Source organism: Aspergillus tanneri (genome assembly GCF_003426965.1).
Source record: "Aspergillus tanneri strain NIH1004 chromosome Unknown AapTan_1_pilon_pilon_pilon, whole genome shotgun sequence".
NCBI lineage: Eukaryota > Fungi > Ascomycota > Eurotiomycetes > Eurotiales > Aspergillaceae > Aspergillus > Aspergillus tanneri.
Genome location: NW_022984628.1, coordinates 1,692,946 through 1,716,071, shown reverse-complemented (window position 1 = coordinate 1,716,071; position 23,126 = coordinate 1,692,946). Strand labels below are relative to the sequence as shown.

Here is a 23,126-nt window from a genome sequence, read left to right as displayed (position 1 = left end):
TACGGTTGACATCCCACTCCATGCACATATCCCGTCAGATAATCTCAACTGTCTACAATGACCAGACAGGTTCTAGTCACCGGTGCAACCGGCTTTATTGGCGCCAACATCGTCGACGCCCTGCTAGCCCGTGGCTTGCGGGTGCGCGGCGCAACTCGCTCGCGGGCTAAGGGCGACGCCATGATTCAAGCACGACCGCAATACGCCGGTCAGCTGGAGTTTGTACTGATAGACGACTTTGAGAAACCAGGCGGTTTAGTCGAGGCCGTGCAGGGAGTGGATGGGGTGATCCATACCGCCAGCGTGAGTAACCACGGCCACCAATTCTATCGTCTCTTCCATTTGATATGGAAGCCAAGCCAGTGGAGAAGCTGATCTGCCCCTATTCGCTTAGCCCTTTACCTACGATACAACCGAAAATGAGAGAGAACTTATGCGACCCGCGATCAATGGCGTACGGGCGATCGTTGAAGCTGCCGCCACAAACCAACAAGTCAAACGCATCGTCCTGACCTCTTCTTTCGCGTCCGTTCTTGACGTCAGCCGCAAGAGCCCACCATATTTCACCTATACGGGGACTGACTGGAATCCACTGACTTATGAGGAATCCGTAGATCCATCTACAAGCGCCGTAGTGGCGTATCGCGGGTCAAAGAAATTCGCCGAGCTCGAAGCATGGAGGTACGTGAAGGAACAGAAACCATCTTTTGATCTTGTTGTTTTATGTCCGCCGATGACGTTTGGGCCGGTGGTACATCCTGTACCTAGAGTGGACAGCCTGAACGAGTCCAATGCCATGTTGTGGAACATTGCCAGCGGAGCGAACCCGCTCCCTGTTTCGCGGGTGCCGTTTTGGATAGATGTGCGTGATCTGGCAGTCGCGCATGTCGAGGCATTGTTGAATCAGGAGGTCGGGGGGAATCGGTATGTGCCTGCATCCCCGGAGCGCTTTACATATGGATTGGCAGCGAAGATTATGACGGAGGAGTTCCCGGCTCTCCAGGATAAGGTCGTGCAGGAAGATCAGACGCTGGATGATGGCTATGGATTGGATGGCGAGACAGCTGCCAAGGAGCTGGGGTATACGTATCGACCATTTAGAGAAACGGTACGGGACTTGGTTGCACAAGCGATCTCGATGAGCCAGTCGTCCCAGACGGGGTAAATGGACTAAGAATCAGACAATGAACTAGTAGGCCTCGCTAAGTCTAGAAACCATGTCATCAAATTTTACTACATTTTTTTTTTTTTTTTTTTTCTCAAGCCACAAGTCCACTGCCGATTCCATCTCGATATCTATCCTTGAACAATCTCCTAGTGCATTGTGCAGAGGCACTATCAGTATTCGTTGTTCACCTCTATACCAGTCTACTTCTCCTAACCCATTTTAACCCTGCAGTGGTCCATCTCGACAGCATCACGACAAATTATATGGGGATCTTTGATTGACTAGTTACAGTCATTGATTATTGCACGTCTTGTGTCTATCGTCCTGCATCGTAGACTGAATTCACCGTATCTCTCGTTAGTCACGCTCGCAGCCTTAGTGACACACTCGCAGCCTTAGTGATGTGATCAAGACAGCATGCCTCTGAATGGTTGCTTGGGCTTCAGATTGTCGATATATCCTGGTAGATAGCCTTCTGTCATGCAGCGGGGATAGGCGGCAGTCCCACAGCGGAACGCGACCGTGCGCCATGTGGGGCGCATCTTGGTCCGGGCATTGTGGAACATTTTGCAGTCAGGCGATGCGATGGCTCTCCACACGGGGGTGGAAGGCACGCTGTTTAATTTCCCGATCCTTTTAAAAACCGGTTCTGCTCAGGTTCCTCTTACTTCTTTCTCCCGCCTGGTCACCGTCCAGCAGCTACGCCCGAACATTCCAACATGGGCTCATACTCAGTTACTGAGCATGACATTACGATAACCTCGTTTGAGATCGTAGATCTGCGATTTCCCACGAGTCTGGACGGAGTTGGTTCGGATGCAATGCACGTGGGCACAAATGGCTCGCATCCGTACATTCGGCTCATGACGAACCAGGGCGGCTTGGTCGGAGAGGGGATTGTGAGTGAGCTCTCTTGGCTCGTGCCTTGCTCAAGGGAAGCTAACAAAGGGCTCTCTAGGCATTCAGCAATGGGCGAGGAAGTGAATTAATCTGTATGGCACTTGACATTTTCGCTAGGCGCGTTGTAGGTAAAACAATGCACGAGCTCACCCGGAATATGGGTAAGACTTGGCGATACATGGTCTCCGACTCCCAATACCGCTGGGTGGGTCCCGAGAAAAGCATCACTCATCTGGCAGTGGCGGGAGTACTAAATGCGGTGTGGGACCTATGGGGGAAAATCCTGGAAAAGCCGGTCTGGAAGATTGTCTGCGACATGAGCCCGGAGGAGATTGTGAGGTGCATCGACTTCCGATACATCACTGACGTGATCACGCCCGAGGAGAGTATCAAGATGCTCGAGAAGACACACGTGGGAAAGGAGTCCCGCATGCAGGAAGCTTTCGAGAATCGAGCGGTACCCGCGTATACTACATCACCCGGTTGGATGGCCTTCTCCGGTGAACGTATGCGAGAAGTACTGGAGAACACTATTGCCGCTGGGTACACAGTCTTCAAGTTCAAGGTGGGAACTAGCGTCGAAGTGGATCGGGCGAGACTGTCGGCCGTGAGGGAAGTGCTAGGATATGACAAGGGGCATCAAATAATGATCGATGCCAATCAGGTATGTTGCAATCACACAGCCAGTCGTCGTTTAGCCTAACATTGCTCAAGGTGTGGAGTGTCCCCGAAGCCATTGAATACATGAAGCAGCTCGTTGAATTCAAGCCTATATTCATCGAGGAACCCACTAATCCCGACGACATTCTCGGTCATGCCGCTATTCGCAAGGCCCTCAAGCCGTATGGAGTCGGCGTAGCCACCGGCGAAGCCGCCCAGAACCGTGTGACCTTCAAACAACTCCTGCAAGCCGAAGCCACCGACGTTTGCCAGATTGATGCCGTCCGACTGGGTAGTGTCAACGAGTGTCTGGTAAGTGGGCGTCACAATTACTGGAATACGTGCGTTGACCAATTATCTAGGCTGTCATGCTCATGGCGCTCAAATTCGACGTCCCATGCGTGCCTCACAATGGTGCCATGGGTTTAACTGAATTGACTTCGCACCTGAGCACGATCGATTACATCGCTATCAGTGGGCGCAAGACGATGTTAGAGAACGCGGACAGCCACCGGGAGAACCTGCGGCATCCTTCCAAGGTTGAGAATGCGCATTATGTCACCCCTCTCGCTCCCGGCTACTCGACAGGATACACCCAAGAGGCGCTGAAAAAATACACATATCCCACTGGTAGTTTCTGGAGAAGTGACATTGGGCTGGAAATAATTGCGCAACCCACCGGAGGAGAGTTATAGATGATGTTCTGCATGCATGGCGTTCTGCGTAGGCTGTTTTCGGTCACTTACTATTCCCCTTAACCTAGGTTAGCACCCAGAAAGCATGTTTTAGCACATGAATTAAACGCGCGAAAGCAATCTTTGCTTCCTTTGTATATCCTCTAGGATTGCAACAACGGCTTCGAGGCTTGAGAAAGCCCAAGGCCGTATATTGTTGATGGCTAGTTGTTGAAGCTCATCAATGTCCGGCACGAAGTGTCGCAGGTTGGGACTTAATGAAGCCAGGGTAAGTACTACAATTGCCCCCAGCGTTCTATTTCCCGACGTCAGTGAGATTTTTACGTCTTTGAACGGTGTCTGGCACATACGACAGGGAAAACGTCCACGTGTATTGACTTGGTTGAGTCAAAACTTTAGAGGTATTATGGAGATGGTACCGACAGCTCTCAATGCAAATGCCGGCCTTCTCAATCATAGCCTCGGGTATCCGCTTCACTCCATGTGTAGCAATGTAAAGCACAAATGGTCGGTAGATGATATGTCGAGCGGCAAAATACCGAATCCGTAGGATTGCCTCACGGGGATTTGCTTTGCTCGGGGGAATCCCGAGCCCGAGAACTGGCCGGGAAGCCTCTGGTATCGACGAATGCCATAGTTTCAGCTGGGAGTATAATTCATCAGACACATTCATCATGGAGGAGACATCATCAATGGAAAACTCCTCCGGTGCCACGAGGGTAGTCGATGAAAGTGTCAAGGGGTGCGCTTTGCTGGGATAGAGTGAGTTATGGATACGATTTAGCAGTCTGCGAACGGAAATCTCGGCCAGATAACTGGTTGACTGCGTGAGATCAAGGTTTGAACACTTAGGAAGACTAATTTCGTCGGTCAGTTGTTGTAATCCGCTTCGGGGCAGCTCCAACTCCGCAAGTCGATCACATTCTACAAGAAAGCAGGACCAGAAGAGGCGAATGATACTCTCCCGCCAGTTGGGGCCTTCTTCCTGCGCATCCATCCTACGGCCTTGTCAGAACCTGTCCTACTTCTGAGGCTCGTGCAAACATACCCAGAAAGCTTGAATTGGAGTATAGTAGATGCCGAATAGACCAGCCGCCAGCTCTGGAGAGGTCGCACGATATACGCAAAATAAACACTGGCCAGTACCAAAGCCTGCGGCAGCAACAGGCTATATGAAAATGACCATGATGACTGAGAAATGAGGGTTGGCAGAGCGTGTTGCATGTATTGCATGCCAGGTGGCGAATTTTTGAAGTCAGCCGCTTTCAGCGGCGAGTCAGCCACAGCCCCAAGAGCCAGGACGACCATACAGAGGGCAGAGGCTACACTTGAATCAGGCCCGTTTTCTAGAAATCGAGCGTATATCTCCTGAAACTCGGTTTGCTCCAAGATTGGATGATTGGGGTGAGCCAGTGAGAAGAACGTCGACACCAATTGGTCGGCAACGTCCCGACGAATGTCGGCTTGAGACTGAGGCATTGCCCAGCTATCAAGCGAGAGCTCTGGCGGTAAATAGCTTCGAGATTCTAGCGAGAAAAACAGGTCCGGGGGATATTCTCCGACCAAGGCCCTCATGGACGGCAGCCTCAGCAGGTAGCTGGAGGATGTCTTGTGTTTGACTGGGATCGTCAAAGGCGGCAATTTGGCTATGTCTGATTGAACATCGAGTCCTAGAAACGGCCATGATGCAGACTGGATGCCGGACACCGGAACGGAAGATTGACTTTGTGGTGTCGTCACACTATGAGCGTGATGAAATGCCCCATTCGATGTGTTGGAAATCGCAGCGATTTTCTCCGACTGGTTCTCGAGGAGTGTCTCAATATCACGCAGGCGGCCGAGGATCTCTCGGGTGCCCCCTGAAGTGTCGATTCTGTAGGGTCGATGTGAGTACGGGTACGCGTGTGTCACCGGCGGAGTCGCCATTAACGCACCTTTGGGATGGCAAGTCATCATAGTGGCATTCGACTTCTAATTCCGAACAGGTAGAGCATGATGGCTTTTGAGCATCGCATCTTCGTTTCCTACTCAGCGCTTAGCATTTGGCCGAGTCGACCAGTCTGGCCAGATAGGGGTTATGACGCTGTTGCTCACCGACTACGACAGAAATTACAGGCCAACGCCACACGTTTCCTGCTAAAACTCATTCTCGGGACCGTCAACGGCGTCGTCGCGCTCAATCAAGGCATAATCAAGGAACAAGGAACTGGAGGGGATAAGGGATGGAGTGAAGTGACTGGTGGGGGGAAATCTGGGGAAGCGGAGGGGTCAGCTGACGGGAACCATGGTTGGTTAGCCCGCTTAGAAAGCACAATCCTTGGGCTTATTAATCTACATCCATTTTTTAGGATTCTATACAGAGAGCACTTTGGGATGTGTCCTGTCTCGTGTTCTCAGACGAGTTCCGCGTGGTCGTGTTAAGATGAGGCCTAGGCGTGGAATTATGTAAAGTTACGTATGCAACTTACTGTTATGTCTAGAAAGCATTACCAACTGGCTACAGGCTGGAACTGTAAATACTATCTTTCATGGTCCTATAACTTTCTACCCTCAACGCCACAATAAATACTATGCTAGAGGTATACTCTATAAAAAGCCTGGGAAACTACTGACTGTACACTCAGGTGGAAGAAAACGATATCGTTCAGCCATACTAGAATTCCGCTACCTAATTTAAATCATGTCTCTCCCATGCCCGACTAGACGAGAGAAGTCAATTTGCCCCAGAATCGTGACGTTAAACATATTTGCTTTTATCACCAATCCCCTCACCAGCCCAACTCCAATCCGGGCAACCCTCTCTAGGAAACAAGGCCGGCAACAAGATCAAACACCCCAACAGCGCAAAGCCCTGGTTTCATCCAGCTCAACTAGCTCTGTTCCACCGCGATCATACCAAAACAGAACATTTCATAGAGCCTTGACCAGCGCTCTCCAACTTAAAGCACCCTGGAGTATCAAAGATGGAATATTCAACTCCGGCGCAGTTGGGCTCCCTGTGGAAATCTGTCAGCCGGTTTCCATGTCTCGTGGAAGTTCACCCGTTGGATAGAAAATGCATACTTATAGGAATGGCAAGCAACCCCATCCACAAAGTTAATGGCACTAATTAAGACACCAGTTAGAGTCTCCTCTTCCCACATATTCTATCTTGTCTTATCTTACCCACGACCGCCGGTGCTAATACACTCGCCACTATATACAGGCTGATAGATGAAAGTCAAGCAACCAGCATCGGGGTGTCGGTTCCCCTGATGAGATTAGTCTCTGCAATATTTGAATCCAGTTCGGGAGGGAAAGGAAAATACAATGATGTTGGCTTCCTGGGAGGCAGTGGCCAATGCCATGGTGCTGGCCAGAGCGAGGACGGTCTTGAGGGAGAACATGATCTATCGCAATGAGACCACAAACTTTGTGGAGAATAAACTATCCAGAAGATTAATTTGGTTTAGATTGAAGTCCATTGAAGCCCATTGAAACGGAAGAGGGTAAGCTTTATACCCATCTGGACGCAGGGATAGATTCTTTCCTGCATGTCATGGAGCAAACCATTAGCTAATTCTTCTAAGACGTGAGGTACTTTTAGCAAGAACGCATTCGATCATGTCACACTGGCATTCTCTGGAGTTGCATCAATAAATTGCCCCCTATCCTGATGAAGTCGAACTGCTGCAAGCCATCAAGGGCATATAATGCACACGTCGTACTATATGTGCATAGGCTATAGACGTCCTGACCCCATAGAATAGTCTAGCCACTTCGTATCCCTGTATGCTTTGCGTCATTCCCACCAGTCGAAGTAGAGTATGCAGCTTTGAACTAGTGAGAAACTTCCAGGTCGGTCCAGATGGAGCAATTCTTGTCGACCAGTTTGGGGCGGTTCCTAGAACTGTAGAACAAGGGAAGAAATCACGCATAACCTGTTGGTGGATCTCATGTGGAATTTATGTTGCTTATAAGGTACCCTTTTCTATAGAAGATACATTGATTTCCATTAAATGTATGATTATCTGGTTGTAGAAATGAGAACATTCAACTCAATTGAACACTCAGTCGAACCGATATTTTATCCAATTGCTATATATAACCCTATTCCCACTATTACAAGGAAATATGTATCCAAGGTGGCGAACATAACCAATCCATTACGTACTGTTGCAACCCTAAGGACTAACGAATCCTCGGCGTCCGGATACTCCGCCTTTGTCGAACTCTCAATTGATCCGCCGCATGCAGCTCATCAATCACCCTGACAACCTCCTCCGCGGGCAGATCCGCAGGGACGTTCGCCCTTTCCAGATCCTTCTGCCACACAGAAACCATCGTGGTAAAACTGGGTGGTGGCTGAAGAAACCCCTCCGGCACCGCCAGATCCTTCCTAGGCGTATCGCGATCGACTTTGCTAGCCTCGTCATCACTCGCCACTCTCCACCTCACTGTGACAACGTGATAATCCAACTGACCCGGATGGACTTCGTCGCGCAGCCACCGCTGCTCACTTAGCGTGGAGCTACCCGTCCATTTCGAAACCGTCATGTCCTCCTTCTTGGCCGTGAGGACGCGTCCATCCCGTCGAGTGAAGAACCACCGCCCCACAGCTTCGGACGCGATATAGTTAATTTCATTCTTCCGACGCTCTATGCTCTCAAACTCCATCGTGAAGCGAGTCACGCTGTCCGGGAACCGCACCCTATTCACCCATGCTGCTTTGATATAGAGCGGTTCGCAATTCTCCCAGTACCAGAAGTCCGTGTAGCGAATGGTCAGCGTCACGTGTCTGGGATAGAAGTGGTCCATGTCGAGGATACTTTGTAGTCTGTTGCCGGGTTCAAGTGCGTAGAGCTGCGCGAATACGCGGATGCGGTTGACCTCTACTTTCCCATGCTGCTCATGCATGGTATCGAGCGTTTGCTGGAGGTCCTTCGGGGCTAGACGCCCCGGTGATCGAACCTCCGAGCTCAGATAGAAGGTGTGTTCTGCGCAAACGAAGGGGATGAACCATGCTTCATGGTAGGCACGCTTACATGTGCGGAGTAGGGAAGTGTGTGAGAGTATAGGGGCAGTGTATCCCGGTCGCGTGTAGAAGGTGTCTTTGCTGTAGGGATGAGTGATATCCAGGGAGTCGGAAAGGACGTAACTGAAGACTTGGGTGCGGAGTTCGGCGGGGAGAATAGAGAAGAGGGGGCTTTGGGACTGGAAGTTGGAGAATTTGACATTCATGGTGTGAAGTAGGGTGGAAGAACAGTTGATCTAGACCAGGCATTTAAGACATGAAGCCGTGATATATAAAGTTATTTATGTATCCTAGAATGTTTAGTGTTTGCCCATGACTAGCGGTTTCTGCCTATGCTCTTGGCACTGGTGACGCCTTGCTGTACAGGATTAGCGACAATCAGACTCTGGACAATAAATAGCATTAGAATTTTAAGATACCTCTATAAAGTCTAGTACAGCACTAATTATGCTATTTAATACTAACTACAAATAACTAATATATAGCTATGTACCCATTATTTCTGCTGTACTTCTGCGGAGAATGCATATAGATAGCAAATATCACAGTACATCTGCAACGGAACAATCTTTTTGCCGCCTGACTTCTCTAGACTGTGTCTCAGATCTTCAATGCATACCGCAGTACGTTTGACTCTGTACTCGAAAATTGCGTAAAGAATTTTTCAAGTCGCTATCTGATGTTGGAATTTCAAGACTGCCATGCATAGCCAGCTCACAAGCCTCTATTCACCCATGAACAACTAGCCCAGAAACATTGAACAAAGGTACAATACTTATCGAGTCTCTTAGAGCCTTCCTAGTCCTCTCTTGAATCGCTTGATATGCGGTGTGGGTTTTAAAACCATATTTAAATCTAACAACTGCTATCAGTGGTACAACGGATGTCACCGAGACCTTGATTCAGACTCGGACCCAGGGGCGGATCCATTAAAAATAGTTGACACTCAGTTTTATGATATATAATACTGGAGCCCATGGTGCTTTTTGTGGTCAAGTGGTATTAGGTATTTGTCACAGTAAAAATTAGCAAAGATGTCCTAGAGTCCAATGGCTAAGAAGAGCTCAACTAGAGGAGCAGGCTTACTATCTTGATCTCTCACAGAAGTCTAGACAATTATTGCCGGAAACTCTATGTAATTGAGTATATCAGGCCTCTCCATGGAAATACAGAGAGTGTAATGTCCGTTTATACACAAAGTATTGTGCCGATTCTATGCGTAATCGAAGAAGTGTCAAACGAGCAATTCAATTAGGTTGACTAACTGAACTAAAGGGAAGCCATAAAACAACGGCATATAGTATGATGGAGGATACAGTAGGTGCGTAGTTAGAAAGACAAAAGGAAAACATGGACTTCGCCGAGGTCGCGCCCTTGAGCACTGTCCTTTTCCGGTCTTAGCAGATCCTGGTTAGTAAACTAACTAGCACGTGCCTATTACCTACATCCTCCGTCGGCGACCTGGGCCGAGTCTCGGTTTTGGCACTTCTCCACCGAGGCTTGTCTTTTCATCATCAAGACCCATCGGTCCGCATGCATCGCTACCCTTTGGATGACTATCAGGCACGCAGTTAACCCGACTAATGAACCGTAGGCGATACAGCAGAGTCTCCGGCCCTTTTAGGGAGGAGCCGTCAAAGCGAAGGACGTTTGTGGCGTGCGTACTCACTGCCTAACATATCAAATTCTTTGTACTCATAGATTACATCTTCTAGTTGCCAGCGCTGTCACGAACACAAAATCAAATGCTCAGGAGATCAACCCTGCATCAAGTGTCAACAGGTGGGCTGCGCCGACGAATGCGAATACACCCGTCGAGACCGACAGGTCAGGGTGAGCGAAAGGTAACTATTACGCATCGTTTGGTCGATATCCGGGTTACGATCTAATCCACCAATCAAGCTACTTGGACGAACTTGTATTAGAAAACCGACGGTTGAGAGAGCAATCGGCCTTGGCCACCCAGACCGAAGCAGATCGCGAGGATCCGGAAGCCATACCGCCACAACCTGCCGACGCGCCCGACGAAAGTAACACCAGCGTGCGCAACCCGCTTATCGGGGATCGTGCCTGGTTTCATCGCTATGATCCTTCCGCGCCGCCTATCTACGTCGGTGAGGCAGCCTGCACAGCGTTTGCTACTCGTTTCCGTCGCTTTCTGACAGGGAACAATGCAACCGCGCATATACCGCGTACGCAGTATGTCGAGGACGAAAGCATCGCGGAGGCCAGCACGGCCAATATTCAATGGCCGAGCCTGCAGCAGGCGAGGTTACTGGTCAAAATTGCGTTGCGACAGGTTGGCTACATTTACCATCTCGTGCTGCACAAATCGACGCTAGAAAAGCTCGAGGAGATCTACCGAACTGAAGACTTTGAATGTACGGTCAACAAGTGCAAGTTCTTTGCGCTGTTTGCATTCGGAGAAGCGTACGCCATGCGAGCCGAGCTGTCCGCTGGGTCCAGGGTGCCAGGAACGGCGTATTTCGCTCGCTCCTTGAGTCTGGTGCAGGTGCCGCCGGAACGGACGAGTATTACGCATCTTGAGACTTTGCTGCTACTAGTCTGTTTCCCTCGACTTCAACTCCGGCCGTGACTGATGGAATCAGAGCCTCTTTTCATACTACCTCAACCGGCGCCATTCGGCCCTAGTGTTGATCGGGACAGCCATGCGTCTTGGTCTCTCCATCGGGCTAAACCACAACATTCCGGAGACACAGCTCATCGACCCGGTAGAGCGACAGCATCGGGTGCGTATATGGTGGACTATCTACGTTTTCGACCGCATGTGGGCGTCCAAGATGGGACAGCCGTCGCAAATCCTCGACGAGGACATCCATCTTGACATGCCATCCAACGTCAGCCCGGCGCAACTGCACGGGGACCAGTTCTCCGATACTGATTATCTCAAGGCTAATATCGAATTGGCGCGCATCGTGGGCGAGACCACCGCCAAGCTATATAGTCGACGCAAGTACAGCGAAACATTCCTACAGCGTGTGCAGAAACTGTTGAAGGCATTGAAGAACTGGGTGGAAACGCTGCCAGAGCATCTGCGACTGAATGAGGAAGACTTGGAGTTGAATCGGAAGCCGATCAGTTCGTTACATTTGGCATTCAATCAGGTAGGTATCCCATGCCTCCCCATGGTGAACGTTGAACGTTTATAAACTGAACCCAATCAGTGCGTTATCCTCGCCACTCGACCGATTCTGCTTCACCTCCTGATCAAACTCAGCGAGTCCAACCGCACCAGCGACATTTCCCAGCCCGTCCTCACACTAGGCGAAGCGTGCATCCACGCCGCGCGCCACTCGTACTCGATTATTCTCACCAAATGGATCAATGCGTCGTTGCCGGTCTTCGGCTACTTCCACGCACACTATCTTTTCTCGCTCGCCTTGGTGCTTGCCATGGCCAGCTTCCTCCCCATCGGCAGTCCATCCGACCTCGGGGCTTTCGAAACCAGCGTCGAGGTGCTGCGCTACATGAGCGAGAATGGGAATCTCGCCGCTGCGGAATTCTACATGAACCTTGAACAGGTCAAGGAATGTCTGGATCGGTATCGGGGGATGACGACCACCAACCCTCACACCAGTACCTCCAATCCCACTCACGCACGTATTCCCTCGGTGGAATCTACCCCTATCCCAGCAGTTTCCACAGGTACAGCTGTCCCAAACCCATCCATTTTAACCCCAGAAGACGAACCCTACCCTTTGTCGATGGGCACCGGCACAGCTGCGGTACCAGGTTTCACGACAGCAATAACATTTCTCGAACCCACGATGCAAGATTTCCTGGCACAGTCAGATTTCGACTTGGGATTGTTGCATCCGGTGGATACGTTTCTGAATGAGGATAGCTTTTATACGAGTCAGAGAATATAACTCTACTTCTCTATAACTCTAGCATCGCTCTAGCATCACTCTATCATAACTTTATTATGACTCTATCATCACTCTATTATCAGTCTATTATTATTCTAACATCAGTCTATCAGTCTATCATTGTCAGTCATTATAACATTAAAAAATATGTTCACTCCTTCGGATCAATAGAAACCCTCCTCTCAACCCACCGCTGCATATCCAGTCCCCAGCGGGTGATAAGAAAGACCAAGGAGCCTCCGATAATCGAGAACGCGACACCTATATCTCATCAGTGACCCGATCGAAAGGGACGTTATCTTCACGACTTACAGATTGTAAATGTCCAACCCACCCCGATACGATCAATAACTGGATCCACCAGGGCACTACTTCCCGCGGCAAATATATATTGAATGATGTATTTTCCGCTGATAACTTCCCTTCGCTGTTCCGGAAGAGCTTCTACTTCCATTAGCCATACGCAATTGAGAAAAGAAGCAAAGGAGGAAGTGAGGGGAAAGAGACAAACCAGCACAATAAGTATTCAAACTATTAAATGACCCCATCAACGCCAAACCCCCAAAAAACGCCGCTACAATCGGCACGACCATACCACCTATCTCCTTCTGCAAGGTCCATCCGTACACCAGGGCCGCGACGGGCAACATGCCCAGTAAAGTGATTAATCCGCTATTCAGCCGATCCTGCGGTAGGCGCACACCGTTTCGCTTGACGGTCCAGCTGCGCACCGTCCGATCAGAGAGTTTTCCACCAACGATACTTCCTATGAGGAACCCGGCCCCGGGAGCAAGGTAGAAGAGACCGCTGACCAGGGCGGTGGTGAGATGGAATCGAGGGTTGAATATTGATCGAGCGGACGTGAGAATCGCGTACTGGAACGTTGAGAGAAGACCACACGTGAGATCCTATCATTATTAGTCTCCTATCCATGACACATGTACAGTAGATAAAATGGAATGGAACTTACCGCCAATAGAATATTCGGATAGATTAACAATCTCATGATATGGACTGGATTAAACATCCGAATAATTTCAGCAATTCCACGTCGTGGAGAAGGATCAACTTTCTCAACCGTAGAGGTAGACCCTCTCTCCTGGTTAATATCCGGCACGAAGAGAACAGACAGAATGAAAGCGAAGCCCGTCATGCCGGCTTGCAACCAGTAGATGATGCGCCAGCTGGCATAAGTGACAATGACACCGCCGATACACGGGCCTTCCTATTAGTTAGTTCTACTCGATTCCATGAGACGAAGAGAAAGAAGAAGAGAAGAACAAACCGACAGCCGGTCCCGTCACCGTTCCTATCATGAAAAATCCCACCGCAGTACCACGAACAACCTACTCAATCAACAATCAGCCATCGATCAATTACACACTATACACACAAAACCAGATATGGAGGGAAAGAAAGGGACATACGGGCTCAAAAATATCCGCCAAAATCGTCTGTCCCGAAATCAGAAACGAAGTGCCCGTCAAACCACCCAGCACTCTAAAGGCCGTAAACATATGCATATCAACAGCGACAGCAGTGCCGACCGAACAAGCACACAGGAACAAAATGGCGATATTGTACGAAAATCGTCGACCGATGAGTAGATTCAATGGGCCCCAGATGAGACACGAGAAGCCCATGACGCATAGCACGCCCGCGTTCGTGACGTTCAGGGTCTCCGACGTGGTGTGGATATCATGTGCGATCTCTGGAGTTGCGGGGAGAAGGGAGGTGCTGGAGAAGGTGACTGCTAGAGCCATCCAACTGACGATGAAGAGGATGGCGTTTTTGCGCCAGAGGGGGAGAGAGTAGCCATCTGGGAGGGGTTTGGTGGTTGTGATTGTTGTTGTTGCGAGCTGGGATTCGAGATCCTCCATTAGTTAGGTATAGAGGATAATATAAGTTGATGGGAGAGCTGTAAATTGATGGGAAAGAAAGCAGGAAGAAGGAAGAGAGGTGAGAGGAACAATCAAGGTAGGAATACTGATCATAATGACTACAACTGACTATCTTCTTACTTCACTCCATAATATACTATATCGGCATCACGTTGTGGGACCGAACATCTCGGTCACCCTCGCCGAGGTGGAGCTTAGACACCGTTACATTGGCTACCCCTATGACTCTAGACTATCCCGCATAGGAAACAAAGAACGAATATCATTTGAATAAGATAACTATGTACTCCTAAACCCTCAGGACTCTCCAATAATACATCTGCACCCTTCAGAGTCACGTGGTGGAAATACCATCTCACCCTTAAAGCAGGACCATGCCAACACCGGCAACCAGTGCACTCATAGCGTAAGCGCCGAACTGCCAATTGCCAACGTGTACGGCCATCGGCGAGGTAACTCCGGCAGCACCCTCGGAGGTGGAGGAGCCACCACTGGTGCTGGCTGCGTTGCTACCACCCCCAGCGGTGGGCGACGCAGTGACACTGCCAGTACCCTTGGGGCCAGCTTCCTTCAACATAGAAGAGCAAGTGCCCTTGTCATGGCTGGCGTCCTGAGTCTGGCCATTGCCGTCAAAATCGCAGGCCTGGCTCTTGTCGGACTGGGCTTGGTAGTACTGGTCCATGACGTATGAGAGCTTCTGCTTGGCGTCGCAAACACTGAACGCGCCATATTTGCCCTTGGTGGCGTCCGCTTGAATGCCGTCACAATCAATCTGAGCGCAGATGTAGTCGAACCGCTTCTTGTAGTCCTTCTCCTTGACCGAGTCCTTCACCTTGCAGGACAGGGACTTCATCATGCAGTCACACAGGTCTGGGTTGGGGGCAGGAGGGAGCTTCTCGGAGGCCTCCCAATCCTTGCCAACCGTGGGGCAAGTCGATGGCGCAGCGGACTTGACGGCGTAGTCGGCGCTTTTCACACCGGTAGCGGTGACCTTCTGCATCTGTGAAGAGAGGTAGGAGAAGTCGCTGCGAGTGTTGACTTTGTTGCCGTCGACAGACACCAGACCGTAGTTGTTGTCCTCCTGGAAGTACATGTAGACAATACCGCCGCTCCAGACGTTGTTCATCTTGGGACCGAACAGGACAGGAACGTCGCTGAACTTACGGGGGCGGGGCTCAATACATCCGTACTCGGAGAAGAATGCAGGAACGGGATAGTCCTGGAACTCCTTGGTACGGGCCTCATAGCCAGAGCGCTCGAAGCTGGAGTCTCCGCACCACTCGTAGATGTTGTAACCAAACATGTCAATGCGAGCATCCGCTTCACCGCACACCATGTACTGAGACAAGTCCTCACGGGTGTCGGCGTTGTCATCGGTGGCGTAACCAATCAACAAGGACTCGCGGTAGTTCTTGGCCCGGATGTACTTCTTCATATCACGGACAGCGGCTTTGACAAACGCCATCGAGCTGGTGTAGTTCTTCTTGTGAGCGACCTCGTTGCCGGCGAAGAAACCAATGACGTTGCTGTACTTGGCAAAGGCGTCGACCACGCTGGTGTACCGTTCGAAGAGATCCACATTCCACTGGGGGTCCTGGTCGATGATGGACTCCGAGGGGGACGACAGGTCGGTGATCAAGTATATACCAGCCTCATCCAACTTCTTCATACAGTCGTCATGGTTTCCCTTGGGGTCAACGGCATAGGTACGGATGACGTTGGTGCGCAGCTGCTGCAGGTACGGGATATCACGTTCGCAGTTGGCCAAATCCACAAGGGGATCCTTGTAGTTCTTGTTGTCACTGGCGCTACCATTGGCCGAATATTCCTCTGAAGGATACTGTTAGCGTCTATCTAACCCTGTTGGAATCCCCGCAGTTCTGGATCGGTTCACATACGCTGATAGGCGACACCGCGAATGAAGCTGTCGAGGCCAGTCAGTGATCTACTCAATGCCCAGTGTCCCCAAACCCACTTACAACTCAGTGCCATTGTTGGAGAAGAAGAGCTTTTTTCCCTACGCAACCAGCTCAGTTAGCACACGTGATGCGCCCAAGGTTGCACTGGGCTGCACAGGCTGATATTGTGTACCTTGGATTCGATCGCAGGCAGGGCCGCCAGGGCACTGCCCATGAGCGAAGCGCCAGCGAGGGCGAGAGAAAGTTTCATGATGGGAAACGGCTATTCACGAAGACGAAAGAATGGAATTTGGTGATCGGTCAGGGATATCCACCGGAGGTGGTAAGGAAGGCAAGAAAAGAGTTGATTAAAGACAACGAATGACTGACGGCAGACACACTGAGCCGTGGACTATGAAATGGAAGAATCGAAGCACAAGCAACGAAGGAAGGGAGTGATGGGGAGAAGAAGTACGAAGAGAGGAGAGAGGGGAGAAGTGGAAAAGGAGGAGAAGGGGCGACTATTTGGGGACTAAGGCAAACAGGCCCCTGTATTACAGAGCTACGTAATCCTGAATTGGACCCTGTTGATCAGAAGGGACGATCGAAAGCTGGCGTTGAGATAATTCCTGATGATGCCCTTGTTATCTATTCTACAATTGACATCTTCCCATTCTCCCTGGCCTCTTTGATTGATATATTCTCACAGCGTCTGCGGGATAGTCGATCATCGGTCGCAGTTGTTTGCCAAGTCTTCTACGCCGTTGTATCCAGGAGAACAGCAGGTTGGTAACTTGGTATGGATAGTTCTAAGAATAATGCGCCAACCGTGGGTAGGACCCTGAGACACTAAGATTCTTTCTCCTGATTGGCCTCCTCGGCCCCGTCGGTATTATTGCAGTGGTATTACAGGTGTCCGGGCTTGTCTTGTACTTGGCTTTGCCAATCATTGCTTGTCGTTTCCTGTAGAGTGGATGCCCAAAAACGTGTCTAAAATATAATTGGATGTCCTCGTATCTGGACTCATTCTGTGTCCCTGTGATGTACAGTCCACGACCGCGACCGCTACAGGTACTGTACAGAATACTGTAAGGAGTATAAGAGACGGTGGATCTCGGCAGGATCTGGACCTCACATGAACTGACGTTAATTATAAGTGTCTATGGCGACTTGGTCGAGTTGTATAGACATTCCTCCGTTCTTATTAGGATCCCCTCGAAGTGAGGCAGTGTTGGTGGCAGTGTGGGCCCCGTGGCAATCCTATACGCAGGACGGTATAGTACATCTTCCCAGTGTCTCGCCCCAGGCCAACCATTGGATGCCTGGGTCCACCACACCTGAAACACTCGGAATATTCAATTTACCCTTCAGTTCATCAAAAGGTCACAGCAGAGACCACTACTATCACTGTAATCTCTTTGGCTTCAGTGAAATGTAGCAATGAAACAACTACTTGGCCATAGAAATGATTGAGTGGGTTCGAGAAATATACATGTTCGTAGCGTAGCAGATCCACCAGAATAGGAGAGACATCAGGGGGAATCAGTGAGGCACCTCGACAAACACATTAAAATGCATAGTGTGAGACTGGAGAATTAGGACCCTTGGTATCTGATATTATAAATCACATCTCTTTCTCGCTACTCTTCTTTATGTCTTCAATTTCGAGTAACAGCTTAATCACTCAACCGACATCGGTCCAGTCCAGGATGGAATCCAGTTCCAGTAAGGAGGTCTTATTCCTCACCCCACCATGTAACCCTCCTCCATCCTTCCATAGTCATAGGACGTTGCAACTGATGCTAGGCTGTTGAGGATACCGGATATGTTAGACAGCGCAGAAGATCATCCCCTTGTCATTTGGACACGCTCCGTTGAGAGTGGATAGAGACTCCATCCAGTAAGGGCTTGTAGTCGCCAATGACTGTCTGATGTCAATGTCATACAGTCTCGCCTAGTTACCCAATCAGGTGGTTGGTCACATCTCTAGTCTATAGGTGCTTTGACAGACCTCGATATAGGCATCACTATACACCATGATATCAACAGATTCCTTTTTCCCTATGACTTGGTAACGGTCTCCTCAGAATGTAACTGTGGCGCAGACACCAGCCACGAGAACCAAGCCTCTGAACGCTGCACAAACTGCACAACGAGCTGGCCAACAGTGGGCACTCCCAATACAGACAAAATATGCAGAATCTTCAATGGTAGCGTCTGTGCTCTGACCCACTAGCCGCAGCCAGGGGCTGCTTCACCTTGAGTGAACCACCAAAGTTCTCGTCATGCCATAATGCCACGATCTACTCAGCTTTCAATAGCTCTCAATATTCCATACTCTGTCCTCCGTACGTCAAAGTCAAAAACTCAAAAGTCAGATGACGCCAAGATCGGGCAGAAGAAACCCGAGGACATGATCTAGTGGCAGACCCTGGATCGCGTACGACACAAACCCTAATCAATTTAGTACAGAGACTAGTGGAGCTCAAAGAAGCGGAACATGAGAATGAAAGCCACCATCATTCCCTAGCAAAAGTGAATTACCCTCTCTTCCACGAGTCATTGGCTACTACGGTCGCTTCAGACCGCTCATCCCAGGAATTTAATTGAGCAGGGAGCAAGATGTACGACGACGGAGTTTGGCTGTGTCAATGCTTGACCTGCACTGCACCAAATCACATCGAGCACCGCGGATTACTAGTTCATTTTATGTGCGTGTTGATTATTATGCCGACGGAAACTTAATCCTGCCCCTTTTTGTACTTCGTACAGTATGTGACAACCTTTATTTTTTTTTTTTTTTTTTTTAACTGGTGTCCTTCACGTCACTCATTTGCCTCTCCCATGTTGGTGATACTGCACATTCTTGATTTATTTGCCTTTAAAATATTTTAAGCTTTGGCGCAAAGTTTTTAACTTAATACTATTCTGATCTGGTCTCTTAAAACCTGGGCAATTTCTGTACTCTGCTCTTTCCTCGCCGAGGAAGCTTATCACCATCCAAGACATCTTATGTTGTGGCCCTGAGGCGCAGAGGTCCATCGCTCCAGCCACATCTCCGTAAGCCGTATAGGCATACACAATTGGGACCAACCACCACGTCACTGTATGTTGTCTCCTTTGCCCAATGGATTACGTCCTGCCCGCCAGCCCGGTTCTTTAAAGCTGGCAAGGGGCATATCTACGGACCCCTCTCCCCCTTGTCCTCTGTCCACGTTGGCACTTCAACACTCCGTACTTATTATCTATGCAGGTCGGACCCTAATCCTTATACAGTATCCAAATCCCGTTTAGTGAGCAAGCAGTACAGCGTCCCCGCTCGTATTTGAAATGCGTGTGTCTTCTCCTTTGTCCCCTTGTCCTTGTCCCTGTCTCTCATCGACAGGTTATCCAGCTAACATGCATCTTGACAAGATATCTACCGCCGACAGGCCAGAAACCTAGCCTGGTATGACTCGGAAGGTGAACCATCCAACCACAACCCCTTCAAGAAGTTCCGGGCGCGACCTCGTCGGTCGAACTCGATCCAGCTCGAAAGCAGACTCGCTCCCGTCCGTTCCGCGGGCGATGTACATCTATCTGAGGACCGTCGTCGGCGCAGAGACATGACAGATGGACTGACGGGTCCCGACCATGCTGATACGTATCCCCCTGAGTCAGCGGGGACTGATGACCATCTTGGCCAGGTGGATAGCGTGGAGAAAGCAGGTCCCGAGCCGTCCATGCACAGTAGTGAACCTATCAATGTTTCGTTCTCGGATAATCCCAAGGATGGGGATGGGAACGCTCGAAAGAGGAGAACCCTCCTGGGTAGGTTTGCGCATTCTGCGGCTGATGAGCCGAGTGATTCGTCCGACTCGGTCAAGGGTCGCGATAGACAGAAGTTCACTCTTGTGGGTCAGCTTAAGGCGACGGTGTTCAATTCCTGGGTGAATGTGCTCATTTTGGCTGCTCCGGTGGGAAGTGAGTGTTCCGGGGCTCTTGAACAATGGAAGACGTGCTGATCTTCCCTAGTTGCGTTGAATTATGTGGATGTCGACCCGGTGGCTGTCTTCGTGGTGAATTTCATCGCTATAATGTGTGTATCTATCCAAACTAGACAGGATAGGGTATCTATGCTAACAGATCTAGTCCCCTCGCAGCGATGCTCAGCTACGGAACAGAAGAAATCGCCATGCGGTACGCATACCCTTCCAATTTACCCTCGACCGATCTAATAATTTCAGAACCGGAGAAACCATCGGTGGTCTTCTAAACGCTAGCTTCGGGTAAGTCTCCTTGACGATTCAGACCACGTAACTAAGCCATGATAGAAACGCCGTCGAATTGATCGTAGCGATCATCGCTCTCGTGCATAAGGAGTACGATATCGTCCGAACCTCCCTGATCGGGAGTATGTTATCGAATCTGCTGCTCGTCATGGGGATGTGTTTCTTCTTCGGCGGTGTCAACCGTCTCGAACAGCATTTTAATCCAGTTGTCGCCCAGACGGCGGCCAGTCTTCTTGCGCTGGCTGTGGCGAGTTTGATTATTCCTACTGCGTTTCATCAATGGTCACAGGGTGAGTTCTCCACGTACAGGATATAGTTAGACAGGGTATTGATGAGATTATAGCGGGTGGTACGGCAGTCGCTCAGCTGTCGCGAGGTATGTTCACCATCACATATTTATATACATGTATGTGTATATAAATTGTAGTATTAACTGAACATCCCAGGAACCAGCGTTATCCTCCTCGTCGTCTACGGATGTTACCTCTTCTTCCAACTAAAATCCCACACGGAGATGTACAACCAACCCAGTCCGAAGGTGGAAAAGCGTCGTCAGAAGATCACCGGCGGTGACGCCAGTCGGGGGATTGCGCAGATCGGAAAGATGAGCGCGACGATGGCGGGTCAGAACGCGCAGCAGATGCAGCTGCAGGACCCGGAGGACGAGCCCGAACAGCCGCAGTTGAGTATCTGGGTGGCGTTCCTGACACTGGGGATTTCCACGGCTTTCGTGGCGTTGTGTGCGGAGTTCATGGTTTGTTTATATCAACCTTTCGGAGAGAATGGGAAGTATAGTACTGATAGAAGGCTGGGGTAGGTCGATTCCATCCATGCTCTTACGGAGCGAGGGAACGTCTCGGAGACTTTTGTTGGGTTGATTCTGTTGCCGATTGTGGGAAACGCGGCGGAACATGCCACTGCGGTTACTGTGGCTTGTAAGGATAAAATGGACTTGGCGATCGGAGTGGCGGTGGGTTCGAGCATGCAGATTGCGTTATTGGTGTTGCCGCTGATTATTGTGCTCGGATGGTGTATGGGTGAGTTGAATCGGTTTTAGTTGAGTTGCATATGCTGACTGACTGGATTCTAGGGAAGGATGAAATGGTATGGTTTCCTAGATGATGAACCAGTTAGGTACTGACTCTGTAGACTCTCTATTTTGATGCGTTCCAAGTGATTCTGCTCTTTGTATCAGTTCTCTTGGTATGTCTGTTTATTCATCCACACAAAAAGGAGACAAGCTAACAGAACAGGTGAATTATCTGATTGCCGACGGAAAGTCACATTGGCTGGAAGGCGTTCTACTGATGATGATGTACTTGATTATTGCTCTAGCGTCTTGGTACGTCCCCTGTCTTTAGATGAAGAAGGCAGACTAACAGGTTTCTAAGGTTTTATCCCACCCAGGACGGTAAGCAAGTTGCATAGCAGTCGACGCTGATAATTTATCCGTACTGCGTTGGATTTAGTTGGAATAAGGTGACCATGCTTCTTGTTATACTGTACCATATTAGATATCAAATTTATGGAACCCTTTATCCGATCATTCAGGCCGAACAGTAAAACGGGATTCGAGCTCGGTCCAAGCATCGGGTAAATATTGGAGTCGGAGAGCACTGGTCCGTATACCTTATGCTCCGTAGTGGATTCATTTGCTTCATGTGTGGGAGGTCATGTCCACAAGTGACTGCAGTATATGGGTCTATGGATGTTGTCGCAAGGGTTCTTGGACGTTTCGCGTGCTGAGACACATTTGGTATGATCATTAAAGCCTCGTATGAGATTCAGTAAACATGGATGAATTCAGGCAACATATTACTCCGTAGACTCACCCAATTGGTCAACCATCTATAACACCCCTGTCAGCAACCATGATTCCACCATAAAGGCTAAGAGCACATGGTTTGATCATGAGGTTACCGAGTACGGAGTAGACGGGGAGATCTCCGAATATACACACCACCCAACACGGCACAGCCGTCCAACACGACAGTATCAGTCGGAAGGCGCATCCATCTCATTTCGGGATTTTTCCTTCCAAGTTCTAGAAAACTCGGGTCAAAGGAGCGCCGTCCATCGAAAATCGGAATAACACCGTCCTTGTACCCGCTTTGCCCTGGTAGCCAGTTCCCCGGGAATATGTATAGGGTAATGATAAATGATAATAGGTCAGCCCAATCCACATTCCCCGGACTTATTCCAACAGTTCCGCCTGATCGAGAACAAACAGCGTTAGTGTTAGACTTAGTGGTAGGATATATTCCGGCCGATATGATGAGACCAGACTAAAGTAGACAGAACTAGCCCAGATAGGTTGGATGCAACATTTTGTGGCGTTCGACCACAAATGAGAGCAAGCCAGAATACGGGCACCCTTTTGGATAGAACTTGGCAGGCCAAGGCAAGTAATGTGGAGACTTCTCGCGTGGGTTGCGATGGAGCCATTTTTTTTTTTTTTTTCGGTTTGATTAGGGTAGAGTTGGAGACGTCGTCAGTCAGACTTAGGTAGGATAGGAGTTGAAACGGAACCACATCTGACCTTCGTAGTGATACTACCGTAGTAAGTAGTATTTTCTACGATACCACATTTCCTATTGTCTATTGATGTCCTGAATATCTGAATACTTGAATATGGAGTAAGGGTACCAGTAATTAATTGTACTGTTCAACAATATATGAAAGAATTTGATGAAAACCGCAGACCACCTGACGTTGGTGCGCGTTCTATT

General features: G+C 49.6%; 8 protein-coding genes across 8 annotated transcripts; 4 read left to right on the top strand and 4 right to left on the bottom strand.

Moving 5' to 3' along the window:
- Window positions 1–57: 57 nt before the first annotated feature.
- Window positions 58–1,165, top strand: ATNIH1004_002591 (SDR family oxidoreductase; the record flags this gene model as incomplete). Its single annotated transcript, XM_033567278.1, has 2 exons — window positions 58–303; window positions 395–1,165. The coding sequence occupies 2 exons, from the start codon at window positions 58–60 to the stop codon at window positions 1,163–1,165; spliced, it is 1,017 nt and encodes a 338-aa protein (XP_033429273.1).
- A 722-nt stretch (window positions 1,166–1,887) lies between these two features.
- On the top strand, window positions 1,888–3,423 carry ATNIH1004_002590 (uncharacterized protein; the record flags this gene model as incomplete). The annotated part of the gene is made up of 4 exons (XM_033567277.1): window positions 1,888–2,071; window positions 2,197–2,732; window positions 2,783–3,040; window positions 3,091–3,423. 4 exons carry the CDS (start codon window positions 1,888–1,890, stop codon window positions 3,421–3,423), a joined length of 1,311 nt encoding a protein of 436 aa, XP_033429272.1.
- Window positions 3,424–3,525: 102 nt separating this feature from the next.
- On the bottom strand, window positions 3,526–6,809 carry ATNIH1004_002589 (uncharacterized protein; the record flags this gene model as incomplete). Its single annotated transcript, XM_033567276.1, has 6 exons — window positions 3,526–3,718; window positions 3,774–4,421; window positions 4,472–5,296; window positions 5,358–5,438; window positions 6,589–6,674; window positions 6,732–6,809. The coding sequence occupies 6 exons, from the start codon at window positions 6,807–6,809 to the stop codon at window positions 3,526–3,528; spliced, it is 1,911 nt and encodes a 636-aa protein (XP_033429271.1).
- A 784-nt stretch (window positions 6,810–7,593) lies between these two features.
- ATNIH1004_002588 (uncharacterized protein) lies at window positions 7,594–8,643 on the bottom strand (the record flags this gene model as incomplete). Its single annotated transcript, XM_033567275.1, has 1 exon — window positions 7,594–8,643. The coding sequence occupies one exon, from the start codon at window positions 8,641–8,643 to the stop codon at window positions 7,594–7,596; it is 1,050 nt and encodes a 349-aa protein (XP_033429270.1).
- A 1,099-nt stretch (window positions 8,644–9,742) lies between these two features.
- ATNIH1004_002587 (transcription factor domain-containing protein) lies at window positions 9,743–12,327 on the top strand (the record flags this gene model as incomplete). Its single annotated transcript, XM_033567274.1, has 6 exons — window positions 9,743–9,758; window positions 10,032–10,094; window positions 10,153–10,270; window positions 10,340–11,000; window positions 11,047–11,562; window positions 11,623–12,327. 6 exons carry the CDS (start codon window positions 9,743–9,745, stop codon window positions 12,325–12,327), a joined length of 2,079 nt encoding a protein of 692 aa, XP_033429269.1.
- A 151-nt stretch (window positions 12,328–12,478) lies between these two features.
- Window positions 12,479–14,207, bottom strand: ATNIH1004_002586 (putative MFS transporter; the record flags this gene model as incomplete). Its single annotated transcript, XM_033567273.1, has 6 exons — window positions 12,479–12,588; window positions 12,640–12,771; window positions 12,839–13,235; window positions 13,298–13,548; window positions 13,613–13,673; window positions 13,755–14,207. The coding sequence occupies 6 exons, from the start codon at window positions 14,205–14,207 to the stop codon at window positions 12,479–12,481; spliced, it is 1,404 nt and encodes a 467-aa protein (XP_033429268.1).
- A 382-nt stretch (window positions 14,208–14,589) lies between these two features.
- GAS1_2 (glycoside hydrolase family 72 protein) lies at window positions 14,590–16,397 on the bottom strand (the record flags this gene model as incomplete). Its single annotated transcript, XM_033567272.1, has 4 exons — window positions 14,590–16,058; window positions 16,127–16,152; window positions 16,208–16,245; window positions 16,320–16,397. The coding sequence occupies 4 exons, from the start codon at window positions 16,395–16,397 to the stop codon at window positions 14,590–14,592; spliced, it is 1,611 nt and encodes a 536-aa protein (XP_033429267.1).
- Window positions 16,398–19,456: 3,059 nt separating this feature from the next.
- ATNIH1004_002584 (hydrogen/calcium exchanger domain-containing protein) lies at window positions 19,457–21,825 on the top strand (the record flags this gene model as incomplete). The annotated part of the gene is made up of 13 exons (XM_033567271.1): window positions 19,457–19,460; window positions 19,541–20,089; window positions 20,141–20,204; window positions 20,258–20,305; window positions 20,353–20,394; window positions 20,440–20,687; window positions 20,741–20,773; window positions 20,844–21,151; window positions 21,215–21,434; window positions 21,488–21,501; window positions 21,547–21,600; window positions 21,651–21,739; window positions 21,789–21,825. 13 exons carry the CDS (start codon window positions 19,457–19,459, stop codon window positions 21,823–21,825), a joined length of 1,710 nt encoding a protein of 569 aa, XP_033429266.1.
- Window positions 21,826–23,126: the final 1,301 nt, after the last annotated feature.